At 40.5% G+C, this 13,471-nt stretch overlaps 1 protein-coding gene across 11 annotated transcripts in view; it reads right to left on the reverse strand.

Annotated features, from left to right (window-relative positions):
* RUBCNL (rubicon like autophagy enhancer) overlaps positions 1–13,471 on the reverse strand; it is a 61,505-nt gene that overhangs the window by 23,988 nt on the left and 24,046 nt on the right. For 2 of the 11 annotated variants that reach the window (XM_084879385.1, XM_084879375.1), the window contains exons 2-5: positions 10,640–10,673; positions 9,934–10,546; positions 3,036–3,118; positions 2,099–2,309 (exon numbers count right to left, since the gene is read on the reverse strand). In XM_084879385.1, coding sequence (XP_084735511.1) covers positions 2,099–2,309; positions 3,036–3,118; positions 9,934–10,453 — 814 coding nt within the window. In that variant the 5' untranslated portion in view covers positions 10,454–10,546; positions 10,640–10,673. Of the gene's footprint in view, positions 1–2,098; positions 2,310–3,035; positions 3,119–7,724; positions 7,791–9,933; positions 10,547–10,639; positions 10,674–12,521; positions 13,207–13,471 lie in introns of those variants that run through there. The other 9 variants (XM_084879378.1, XM_084879382.1, XM_084879381.1 and 6 more) reach the window with 9 other exon arrangements.

Raw genomic sequence — 13,471 nt, forward strand, 5'->3', positions numbered from 1 at the left:
AAATGTCTACAAACAAGCATAACAGACTAGTATAACTGAAGCCTAGGGTATGACACAAATGGCAGGATATGCCTGGCGAGAAGGTAGGGAGAAGTTGGTTCCCAGAAGGCTAAAAATCCCAGGATTAAATGTGGAACAAAATCAGCAGGCCATTTTAGAGGACTAGAGAGACAGATGTATGTAGGGTCAATAATAAGGGAAAAGAGTTTGAAAGCAAAGAGAGAAAATGAAAGGCAGCAGATACATATGGAGGACCTAAATGCAGTTCTTACCAAATAACTGGCCAGAGGGTTGCTGCAGTGGTTTAGGTAAAAGGCAGGAATGAAGAATGGATGGAGGGGATGTCACTATTACTGAGAAGTCAGGATTGATTTGTTCACTAACTAGAAACTGGACAGGGGTACAGGCACAAGGAAGAAGAAAGAGTCAAAGATAGTATGCTGAGCCCTGGTTGGTTTGGTTCAGTAGATAGAGTGTCAGCCTGCAGACTGAAGGGTCCCTGGTTTGAGTCTGATCGAGGGCACATGCCTGGTTGCTGGCTCAGTCCCCAGGGCAGGGCATACAAGAGGCAACCAATCAATGATTCTCTCTCATCATTGATATTTCTCTCTCTCCCTTTTCCCCTCCCTTCCTCACTGAAATCAATAAAAAAATATTAAAGAAAAATGATAGTGTGCTGAAATATGAACCACGTGCCTTTTCTCTCCCCTGGTGGCTTCAGAGGGGATGATAATCTATATTGCATTCCCTGGCCCAACTGGTCACACAGCTAGCTGACCAGCTCTGGGAACCTAATTAAAGCAGGTGCCACCACATGCTCTTCCTGGTAACCTAGACTTGGGGTCCAGCAAGACTAGGCTGAGCTGTGAGGCCCTGACTGAGAAGTCAAGGATATGGCAGGCAGAAACAAGGGCTAAGGGCTGGGTAGGCATGAAGAAGTCAGGCTGTGGAAAGGGGAATGAAGCAACTGCATGCATGAAGAGTAGCAATTGCATTTTGTTGCCCCAGAAAATACAGATGCCAGAGCTGCCTTTTCACTGGTCAGTTTTATATTTCCCATCACTGGGTTCAGTGAGGATGCTCTATATACTTTCTAAATAATGTTCCTTTTTAGTTTGAGCCAGGTAGTGGATTCAACAATTTGTTACACACCTATTTTATGCCAGGCATTGTGTTACATGTGTACTACGGGGAGGGAGTACTTCCCTCCTGAAAGGGTCCTGATTAAAATGCAGGTAAAGGATGTCAAAAAGCAAAGCAAGCATTTGTTTTTAATCTTTTTTTTTTTCTTCTTATTTTTTTCATAAAGGGGCTTGTGAGCAAATAAAAGAGAGATGACTGGTTTAGACGTGTTAAGCTGGAGATCCTGGGAGGCCATTCGGGTGTACGTGTTCCACAAGTCCCAGCCATACTGAGCAAGCACATGTAAAGAGTTGCAGGACTGAAAACACAGATTTGAGATATGTCAACAGAGAGGGAATAATGAAAAGATGTTGCAGTGGATAAAATCTCTGGGTAGAAAGAAGAATCTAGGACCGAAGCAGGACTCACACTTCAGAAATGGTAAGAAAATGACAAACCCTGTCTTCAGTTCTCGGCTTAGGTATCCTCCCCTCCAGGAGCTCCTTCTACTCTGAGATCCGCTGCCCTGGGTCCCTGCCTATTACCCAGTGATCCCACACAGCCGGCTCCACCACAGAGCTCCTGGAGGGAAGGAGCACATTTTGTTGCCTGGAGATGCCCAGCACCCAGCACCTCTCAGGCTCCTTGTTTGTGGAGTGAATGAAAGAGGACTTGGAAAGGAAGAAGAGTCAGGAGAATGCTATGTTGACAGAAAGCAAAGGAAGATGGAAAACTTCAGTCATAGCCAAAAGAAAAATTAGGATGAAATCCAAGAAAAACAACAACAACACATTGATTGTTGGAGCATACTAACCGATCCCAAGACCAAATGGCACAAATGATGAGGATAACATAGTAGTAGGTTATTTCAGAAGTTTTAGACAAAGGATTTAAAGATGTACTTCCAGATTTGACAGAGGAGACAAATATATGTAGAGATTACAGCATAAAGCTTTCTCATATTTGCCCCACTTGCCTTCATAGCCACTGTTTGAAAAAGTGGAAGACCCAGATTCCTGCTTTATATTGGTATAAAAGGTCATTTCAGAGTCAGTTTGATCATTCCCAAGTGACCCACCGGCTTCTTCTATACTCCAGTTCTCTGTGTGCTGTTGACTCAGGATGTTATACTTCATTTTCTCCATTGCTGATATAATCATATCTGCAGCATAAAAGTGGGCATTTTCCTATAGAAAAAAATCATCAGTTAAAATGCAAAAGGATAATCAACTCTTTTTTTCATTGAGGTATATTACATTTAAAAAAAATCAAGAAGCAGGCACTCTCCTTCCCAGGAGCATACCTGTGCCTTTCCCTTTCCTTTTCCTTCCCTCTCCACCCCCACCCCGCCACCTCCCACCCCAGGCACATTACTGTTAGCTTTCTCACTCCCAAGCTCCAAGGACTCTTCCTTTACCTCCATAAATTGTCTCCTAAGCCCATTTCTTCTAGGAGTTACTTTTTCTACCTCTGTAGTTTACCAAATAAATGTTCTTGATATATATATATATATATATATATATATATCAAGAAGCTGTATTTAAATGGAGTTAATTAGAGGTTATTTTGTAAAGGATAGCCCATATCTTTCAGACATAAGACATAGCCACTTCAATCAATAAACAACCCAATTTGAATTTCTTGTGATATAAAACCCTAGATTGGTGATGGCCCAATGGTTGGCATCATTTATCAATCATGACAGACTTTCCAGCTGAGCATAGACACTGCCTCAGAACCATTCTCAGCTTGGAGCTCTTGACAGCCTCCACCCTCTATCAATCAATTGCTGAAATGAAACCTACTTGCCATGCCCCATGAAGTGAAATTTCCAAATTTAAATCATGACAGCTCTATTCTAAAGGATTAACACTCTCTGTGGCATAAAAAGAAAGTAATAGTAAAATATTCACCTTTTCTACATCAACTGGAAGCATGAATGCTTCTGGTGAGAAGGAATTTAACAAGATGCTTCTTCCATTTATTTGAACAGCACCTGACAATACAGAAAGTTATTAAAATAGAGAAAAGGAAGTCCAAAGATTACTTAAGAAAACAAAATGATTGTAGGGAGTGGCTTTTAAATATTGTTTTTTAATTAACACAACTCTAGAATAAATTAGGATGACAAAAGAAGAATGACTCTCTGGCTTGCAGATATTGCCTTAATGGTGATCATTCTACAAGAGGCCCTTGGAACAATAAGAACACCTGGAAGAACCCTGGGATGGAGGAGACCAATGAGGCAGAAAGACAAGGGAATCATGGAAACTACTTAAAGGAGATGAAGAAAGGTGAGAAGAAACAATCTAGAAACAGCCATAAGAGTCATGGATTCACTTCTCTAACTCCCTGCAATTGACCACAAACTTCCTGTTTGCAGAAAGAAAGTATCTGAAAAATGTCAGCTTTGTTTCTCTAAAATGGTCTTCCTCCAATCAAAAACAAGAAGAAATTACAGAAAGTATATTCAGTTGACTCATCCAGTCTGTACCCTTAAGCAACTCCATTACTGGCAATGAACACCAGCAAAACACATGCAATTTCTTATTATAGCATTTAAGTCCAAAGATTATTTGTGAGAGCCATAAAAGCTGGGTTGTCCCAATCTACTAAATTAGAAGAAAATGATGCCAATGTCTTGATGATTATACAGCTCTCAGGGTGACAGAGAGACAAGCAGGATCACTCAAATCACTCAAGGAAGCTACTGTTCCATGGGGAAAAAAAAAAAAAAATTCTTTTCTTTTCTTTTTTTTTTAATTTCAGAGCAGGAGGGAGTGGGAGAGATAGAAACATCAATGATGAGGGAGAATCATTGATCGGTTGCTTCCTGCACACCCCATAATAGGGATTGAAACGCAACATGGGCATATGCCCTGACCAGGAATTGAACTGTAAACTCCTGGTTCTTAGGTCGATGCTCAACTACTGAGCCATGCTGGTCGGGGCCATGGAAAACTTTGAACCTCTTAGATTCAGAAGCCATCTAGAGTGGGCAAATTTTTTTCAGAAAAGAGCAACTAGCTAGTACATATTGTAGGATATGAGGTCCATATAGCATTTGTTCCAACTACTCAGTTTTTCCATTGTAGTGAGAAAGCAGCTATAGATAAAACAAGCAAAATATTATTTGTGAAATCAGGAGGCTGGCTGAATTTGACCCAGTCATTATTTTTGGATCCTGAACTTAGAGGAAAGTACAGAGATTAATCAGTGTAGATTCCAGTTCCAGCTCTCCATGTACCAGCTGAGTCTATGCATTGAAATTTCCTCATCCCTAAAAAAGAAGGAATTTTTACCATTTGCAGCAGCATGGATGGACTGGAGAGCATTATGCTAAGTGAAATAAGCCAGGCAGTGAAAGAAATATACCACATGATCTTACTCATTTATGGATTAGAGGCCTGGTGCACAAATTAGTGCACGGTGGGGTCCCTTGGCCTGGCTAGTGGTCAAGGCCTATCGGGGGGCTGGCTGGCAGGGAGGAGGGAACATAGGAGGTTGGCTGTGGGACTGCACTGACCACCAGGGGCAGCTCCTGCATTGAGCATCTGCCCCCTGATGGTCAGTGCATGTCATAATAACTGGTCAACAGGTCGTTCCAGTCATTCAGTCATAACAGTTGCTTAGGCTTATATATATATATATATATATATATATATATATATATATATATATATATATGATAAAGAACATTATAACCTGATGAATAAAAAGAAGGATACAGAGGCAGAGAAGCATCGAACAGACTGTCAAATTATAACATGAAGGCTGGGAGTGTTGGGGGGGTGGAGTAAGAGATTAACCGAAAGACTTGTATGCATGTATATAAGCATAACCAATGGACACAAGACACTGGGGGGGGGGGCGGTATACAGGGGGCAGGGGAAGGGGAGTAGGAGAGGCTGGGGAAGGTCATTGGGAAGAAAAAGGGAGATATATGTACTATTATTTTTAATACTTTAAAAAATAAAATAAAATAGCCGAAACCGGTTTGGCTCAGTGGTAGAACGTCGGTCTGCGGACTGAAAGGTCCCAGGTTTGATTCCTGACAAGGACATGTACATTGGTTGCAAGAGGCAGCTGGTTGATGTTTCTCTCTCATTGACATTTCTAGCTCTCTAGCTCTCTCCCTTCCTCTCTGTAAAATATCAATAAAATATATTTTTTTAAAAATAAAATAAAATAAAATAAAATAAAATAAAATAAAATAAAATAAAATAAAATAAAATGAATATATTATAGCCCAACAGGCATGGCTCAGTGGTTGGGCATCTGCCTATGAACGAGGAGTCATGGTTTGGTTCCTGTTCAGAGCACATGCTCGAGTTTCAGGCTTGATCCCCAATAGAGGTTGTGTGGGAGGCAGCCAATCAATGTTCTCTCTCATCATTGATGTTTCTATCTCTCTTTCCCTCTTCCTGCCTCTCTGAAATCAATAAATATATATTTTAAAAAATATATTTTTCCTGCCCTGACTGGTTTGGCTCAGTGGATAGAGCGTCGGCCTATGGACTGAAGGGTCCCAGGTTCGGTTCTGGTCAAGGACATGTACCTTGGTTGTGGGCACATCCCCAGTAGGGAGTATACAGGAGGCAGCTGATCGATGATTCTCTCTCATCGATGTTTCTAACTCTCTATCCCTCTCTCTTCCTCTCTGTAAAAAAAATCAAATATATATATATATATATATATATATATATATATATATATATATTTTTTTTTTTTCCTCATTCCTTGAACTGGGGTATTTATTAAGTCAAAAGAGTAAAGAATGTGAAAGTGCTTTGTAAATGTGGAGATTCTATGCAAATGAAGAAACTGGAATTGTTTCTGACAGCCCAACGGGTCTTTTCCTACCATTTTATCTAGGGAAGGAAAACCCTGCTGCTACCACTAGAGGTGCACCAGTCACAGGAAAATCCCAAGTCGTAGACGCAAATGCCTGTTCTCCCATTGCTGCCACACACACCAGAGACAGAAAGACCTGATCATCAGGATTTTTTTTTTTAATCCCTTGGAATCCCTTCACCAAGTTGAAGAAATACTCCCAAAAGACAGAGGTTTTTTTGTTTTTTGTTTTTTTTTAAGGTACTCAGAGAGATTGTTGGGGCTGGAGTACCTATTTTCTATAAAGACAAAGACAGGATAATTTAAAATTTCACAACCATTTCTATGCAGTGATACAACAAATGATTTGGGTCAAGTGTATACTAGGCCCTAAAGAGACCCTTCTGTTGAAGCATCCATCTTATATGAAAACTGCTGTTTAAAATTTTAACCCTGCTAATTGGCTCCGTAAATTCTTGCTTGCTAAGACTACTCCCACTTCAGCTAAGCTACTGAACTTCCCCAGACAAGGTCATCAGTGCTGGCGCCAGGCCAGGCCTCTGTTTGAGGTCTCAAGGCTCCAGTACACACTGGCTCTTTAAGAACTTGAAAAAGGGGGCTGGAAACACTCCATATTTGGGAGACAAAGAGGGTAGGATCATATAAATAGGGAGAATTCCTGCATGTTGGGGCCCAGAATTTGAGATACATTATCCTCTAGACCAGTGTTTCCCAAACTTCTCTCAAGATGAGAATCACCTGGTGGAGTTGTTAAAATACAGATTCCTGAATCCCAACTAAGAAGTGCTAAACTAGAATTTTTGGGAACATATAGGCAAAATTGTATACTTAACTAGTGCTTTAAAACAGATTCTCATCTTGAGAGAAGTTTGGGAAACACTGCTCTAGACCCTCTGGCGTAATAAATGTGACTCCATGTCTCTAAGTATTGCTTTGTTCTTCTTCGGTTTTCTGTAACACTGTACTACATAGCATGTCATAGTGGTGGTGGTTTGCAGGGGAAGAAGGCATTCCCTTTTCTCCATGTTCTCTTCACTCTTCCCTGTGAGGCAATCTAGTAGGAGACTAATCTCCTATCTGGCAACCACTAAATTTGCAAATTACTCTTCGCCTTAGAACTATCCCAGCAGATGAGCAAAAAGACAGAAAAAAGGCCTATAATCAAAGTGTTTTATTTTGCTCAAATTTGGTTCTTATTCTTAGTTAGTCTGTTGAAAGATTGCCCCAAATCTGCTACTCTTCAGCAATGATTAATGTGTTGAAGACTATCATCATCTTTGACTTTTCCAAGTTTTCAATAGAACAAATAAACCCCATACTTTAGGAAAGGGGATGACTAGTTCCTGCTGAAATATAGTGGCAACCATACGTTGGTAAAAACTGCTGTTTGAATTTTAACCCTGCTAAGTCTGGCTCCTGCCTGATTAAACACGGAATACTTACCTCAGCTTCCAGGTGGAGACCTGGAGGCTAAGGCAATTTTCCCTTGCCTGGGACCAGGACTACAGGAGATTGATTCCCACTGACTCAGTAGCTTCAGGGATAGAAACTGTAGATAACCTTTAGTCTCCGCTGAGCTCTGCATCTGTGTTATCGCTATCACAAGATAGGGCCACATTCCAATGTCCAACAGGATGGGACTGGGAACCGACCCTGCGGGCTGTCCCCAGTCTTTAGAATTTAGTCTTTAGGATTTAGGAACAAAAGGAAAATTCTTGCAGTTTAAACCTTTAAAAGGAATTGCCTACCTCTGAAACGGTGCAGTCGTGTGGAGACCACCTGCGTGTGGTGCTCTCTTGGCTGTCCTGGCCAGTTCAATAAATCCTTGCCTGTTTTTTTTTAATTAATCATCAGCCTCCGGTGGTCTTATTTTGAACCCAGGTTTCGACCCCACAACACTGCTAGTGAGATATAAATGAAATTTGGTAGCAACCATACTTGAGTAAAAACTGCTGTTTGAATTTTAACCCTGCCATTCTGGCTTCTGCACTTGCTTAAACATAGGGTAGTTATCTCAGCTTCCAGGTGGAGACCTGGAGGCTAAGGCAATTTTCCTGTGCCTGCGACCAGAACTACAGGAGATTGATTCCTACTGACTCAGTAGCTTCAGGGGTAGAAACTGTAGATAACCTTTAGAGATTAACTGCTGAGCTCTGCAATGTTCACAGCCTTTAGATTTTAGAATTTAGAAAATTCCTGTAGTTTGGACATTTAAAAAGACTGCCTACACCTGGAACGGTGTGGTTGTGAGTGTGGCCACCTGCGTGTGGTGCTCTTGTGGCCATCCTGGCCAGTTTTTCAATAAATCTTTGCCTGTTTTTTTTTTTTTTTTTTTTTTTAATCAATCATCAGCCTCCGGTGGTCTTATTTTGAACTCAGGGTTTGACCCCACAACAATAAATACATACAAGCATGCACACATACAAATTCACACATATCACACAGGCAGCTTTTAAAATTGTTCTGACAGAAGAACTTTCATTGACTACTTGACTTCATTGACTAACAGAAATATAAATTAATGCAAAGCATGAATATAAAAATAATGAATATTTTAAAATAAAATAAGCATGCTACAAATTATAACAATGATAGCTAATTTATTGACTCCTCAATGGCATTTTGCATGGATTATCTCCTTTTAGGAATTTCAGTATTTTAGGAATATGTGCATCACTTCATAGCAACGGGAGCTGCTGGAAACCAAAACCGAACATTGTCACTGGTAATAATATGTAAAGGGAGCTGGCCAACCTTGATGGCTCTGAATGGCTGGAGCTATTAACTCATTGTCAAGGTTGAGTTGCTAGTGGTAAAATGCAAAAAGAGCTGGCCAACCTGGATGGCTCTGAATGGTCAGAGCTATTAACTCATAGTCTAGTTGAGATAGTGGTAGTTGAAGCAACTTTAATTTGTTAATCATAGGTAAATTCTTATTGATTCTCTATTGTTGGAATTTCCTGCCTAAGAGATGTCTTTGTCTCAGAATCTCAATAGAAGGAATGGTAAAAGGCCAGAGGAAGGAGTAGTCCGCCCCTAAAGGTGGACTTCTGCCTGGCCCCCATTTTCCCAAATTAACTCTTTTCCAGTCCATTCATTTTAGTGTGCGGCCTTCTCCAGAAACCAGACTCTGAGTGGGTCCTAAACCACACGGGTTGTGTTAAGGGATCCCACAGGGAGCCCTTAATTTAATTTTCTAAAAAAGTTTTGCATAGCCTTTGGGAAATTGTGGTTACTATTTTTGTTTTTATAAATATATTTTTATTAAATTCAGAGAGGAAGGAAGGGGGAAAGAGAGATAGAAACATCAATGATGAGAAAGAATCATTGATTGACTGCCTCCTGTACACCCTCCACTGGGGATGGAGCCTGCAACCTAGGCATGTGCCCTTGACCAGAATTGAACCCAGGACCTTTCAGTCCGTAGGCTGATGCTCCATCCACCAAGCCAAACCAGCCAGGGCATGGTTACTATTTTTAATACTGACAGCTTTCTAGTCACACTCTATCCAGGTAAATATAACAGGAAAGGCAAGTTCATTTCCTAGTAAGTACTGGTGTGCTGGTGTGCAATGGAGCCCACTCTGTAGGGAAACACCAGCACAGTGAATTGAGAGTACTTCCAATGCCTGCCTTGCAGGTAATTTCATAAGCTGGAAGTCCCTGAAGGCGCACAGCAGTTCAAAATTAACTGGTGGCATTGATTAACAACTATGTTGACCTAGGATGGCATTTCCCTGCAGTCTAAGGAGAAAGGAAATACTTGAATTCACAGCTGTGATGGTCCAGGTAGATGGGCCAAAGGAAATATTAAATGACTTAATGCACTGGCTTCTGGTCTATGAGTAAACTCTTGACATTTTTTTCTTATGAGGAAGACAGTGAGGCAGGCTTTAGGTCAAGACAAAGCAAGTGTGTGAACAGATAGGAATGAGGGAAGTCCCTGACTAAAGTTACCTTCGTCAGTGGAAGCTGTCAGGTGAGAAGGCTTGAAACAAGCACTGTCAGCTTCAGGACATAGGGAAGCCGTCAAAATCTTGGAGCTTGTGAACGGAGACATCCAAGGAGAGCGTCCTGGGGGCTCTGCGCGCTCTTGCACGGGGTTAAAAGAAAAGTCACTGCTCTTTTTACCCGAGCTATCCATGGAGCCCGCGGTGTCCTTCCACAGTGGTGTCTCCACCATGGAGTTCTCAAGAGACAAAGGTGAAGTGCCCAAGGGAGAGGCAGTATCCCCCACAGAGTTGCTGCCAATGTTCCTCACTGTAGGCACCTGAAGCGGCAAATCCCGCAGCTGAAGCTGCATAGCCTGGGGATTAATCCAGGCAGCTTTGTGCCTCGTGAACCTGACGTCTGATAGGCAAGAGGGGCCGTCAGTGTCCAGGAGGCTGGGTGAACCATCAGTGTCACCGGCGTCATCACTCACCCCTCCGCAGGGCTCCACAGGAAAATCCTGCTGGCCCAAGGACTGTGACACCATCTTTCCAGGCTCAGGGCTGATGTGAATTCCTTTGTCCTACTAAATCAGGGTCACGGGGTCACCATGTGCCAGTAGGAGAGCTGGAGAGTTGATCTGCAGTGAGTAAGAATCATTCAAGATAAATGAGGGCTCAACCATATTTTTTAATGCAATTTCCGTTGAGGATGTAAAAAATAAAGTTTATACTTCACCCCAAACGACACAATTAATCCATTTGGATCTGTAAGTCAAAAAATAAAATAAATCAGTGTCGTGAAGGCCTGGGGTGCAGAGTAGAGGCAGGCTAGAAAGAGATAATGAGGGGAAAGGAGACATTTCAACAAAAAAGATAAAAAAATAAAATAAGCAGGGACTGGTTTGGCTCAGTGAATAGAGCGTCAGTCTGCGGACTGAGGGGTCCCGGGTTCGATTCGGTCAAGGGCATGTACTTTGGTTGCGGGCACATCCCCAGTGGGGGGTGTGCAGGAGGCAGCTGATCGATGATTCTCTCTCATCGATGTTTCTAGCTCTCTATCCCTCTTTCTTCCTCTCTGTGAAAAATCAATAAAATATATTAAAAAATAAGTAAATAAAATAAAATAAAATAAAATCTGTCATAAACTAATAGCAAACATGGGGGTAAGAAAGGGTTTTCAAAGCATAAAAATAATTGAAGAGTGTTTTTATTATAAAGATAAAGTTGTATAAGGATACTGTTGATAAAACAAGTAATGTAAAACATCCATGCATTATCCCAATAAAAGTAAATGTCAAAACAAAATTGGAAATATTATCTAGAAGTAAAGGCATACTTTCATAGTTTCTTATTTTATTTAGTTCGTGTTTGTATTTCAACAAAGTAGACGATGGCACATGAGAATGAACAATCAATAGCATTAAAAACTTTGTTTCATGTAACTTACATTAGCATATGATGTTTCTATTATAATAGCAATAGAAATTTATGATTAGTTCATCATAGCTAAAGAACACAGTCTAAATCTAGAATTTATCTAAAATATGGTCTGCTCACTTTAAGCTCAGTTTTTAGCTTTAGTAAATGAGGTAATGTCAAGAGCTTCACAAATGAGAAGCACTCTTGTCACTGTAATTACAGGCCCAGCACAGTGTCTTTCTACTCTTCTCCCACTGTCCTTCACACGGTAAGGCTTCAAAGCAACCATCAACAGCAAAAACAAGGTTAGAAAGGGGAAGACCGAGAAACAAGCATTCTGCTTAGGCGAGTTTTACCTAAATAAATGGTGAGGCACACAGTGAGTATGAGAGTTTGGAGTCATGTCCACGGTTCTCAATACCACCATTATGTATGGAGATGGTTCCCACATGGATCTCTTTTCCTGATCTCTCCTTGAACTCCAGGCTCGCATATTTTACTACCTAACATATGTCCAGTGGGCATCATACATACAAAAAAGACACTGATTTCCCCCAAATCTGTTTCTCCCTGGTTTCCTCGATCTCAGGAATCACACTTTCCAATAGCTGAAGTTATTAGGTCTAGGAGTTATCGCTGATCCTATATTTGTCTAGCAAGTTTATATCTATAGCTACCACCCTATTCTAAAGTCACCATCTTCTCCCACCTGGACCTCCTCTATTTTTCCAGTGGGTTTCCTTCTATTCATATATATATGTATATATATATGTATATATATATATATATATATATATATATATATATATATATATATATATATATATATTTTTTTTTTTTTTTTTTTTTTTTTTACAGAGAAGAAGGGAGAGGGATAGAGAGTTAGAAACATCGATGAGAGAGAGAGAAACATCAATTCAGCTGCCTCTTGCACACCCACTACTGGGGATGTGCCCACAACCAAGGTATATGCCCTTGACTGGAATCGAACCTTGGACCTTTCAGTCCGCAGGCTGATACTCTATCCACTGAGCCAAACTGGTTAGGGCCACTTCGACTCTTGTCTATTTATAATCAAAAGATAGTCAGAGATATTTTTAAAAATAAACTTATATCAGATTTCTGTAATTAACCTCCCTCCAGATCCCTGCCCATAGCAGCTCATCAAATAGGGAATAAAATTAAAATCCTTACCTTGTCCTTACAGCATGACATGTTCCTGCTTTTCTCATTTATCTTTGTCCAAACCGTGCAGCAAATTTTTGAGTCCTACAAACTCTTACACACCCTAGTCCCTCTGCTCGGAATGTTTTTCCTCCAAATGATCAGTCATCTGGCTCCTTCCTGTCTTGTTGTATGCCTTGGTTTATGAATTACTTCCTCAAGAAGTCTTTCCTAACTACCTATCTTAAAGTCGTTTCCCCATTACACCCTATCACATCACCTTGCTTAATTTTCATCACAGGAGTTCTCACTTCCTGGTATTTTTATTAGCTCTTACTGTCATTCACCTCCACCACCTGACTATAATCTCCTTGAGAGCAGAGGCCTTGTTGTCGGTTCTCTGCCAGGTCATAGAGTTGTATACAAGGACTCAACAAAAATTACAAACTAAATGAACAAATCCAAGTGGAAATAAAGTCACAAGCTGGAGAAACAATTTCGGTGATAGATAAAACTGCTTTTTTATTGTGGCAGAATTATTCATACAGAGATAGGAATAATCCATGTTTCATAAATATATAAAAAATTTCCCACAAAGCAAATAGACAAAAAGGTACATGTGAAAATTCTATGAAAAATCCTTAGCTTTTGTCTATTGGGGGATCTTCTGGTCAAGGTCACATATTTTGGAGTGATGTAGATATATTTATATGTCATCCTGAAACCACTGTGAAATCTCCAAATCATCGCTCATAAAATTTCACAGAATACGGTGATAACTGGCAGAACTTGCTACCCTGAAGTGCTTCATCTTCCTTCTCCTAACCTAAAATTTTACCTTGTATCTCAATTGCTCTTTATCATATCTTTTGCTCTCCAATAATTTTAAATGTTATAATTACAAAAGAAAACCATAACTTTAATAAAATGTCCAAAGCACAGAAGCTTAGAGCAGAAAGTGAAGAACTCTGATTGCACCA

This window comes from Pipistrellus hanaki, assembly GCF_964339955.1.
Source record: "Pipistrellus hanaki genome assembly, chromosome: 3".
NCBI classification, from domain to species: Eukaryota; Metazoa; Chordata; class Mammalia; order Chiroptera; family Vespertilionidae; genus Pipistrellus; species Pipistrellus hanaki.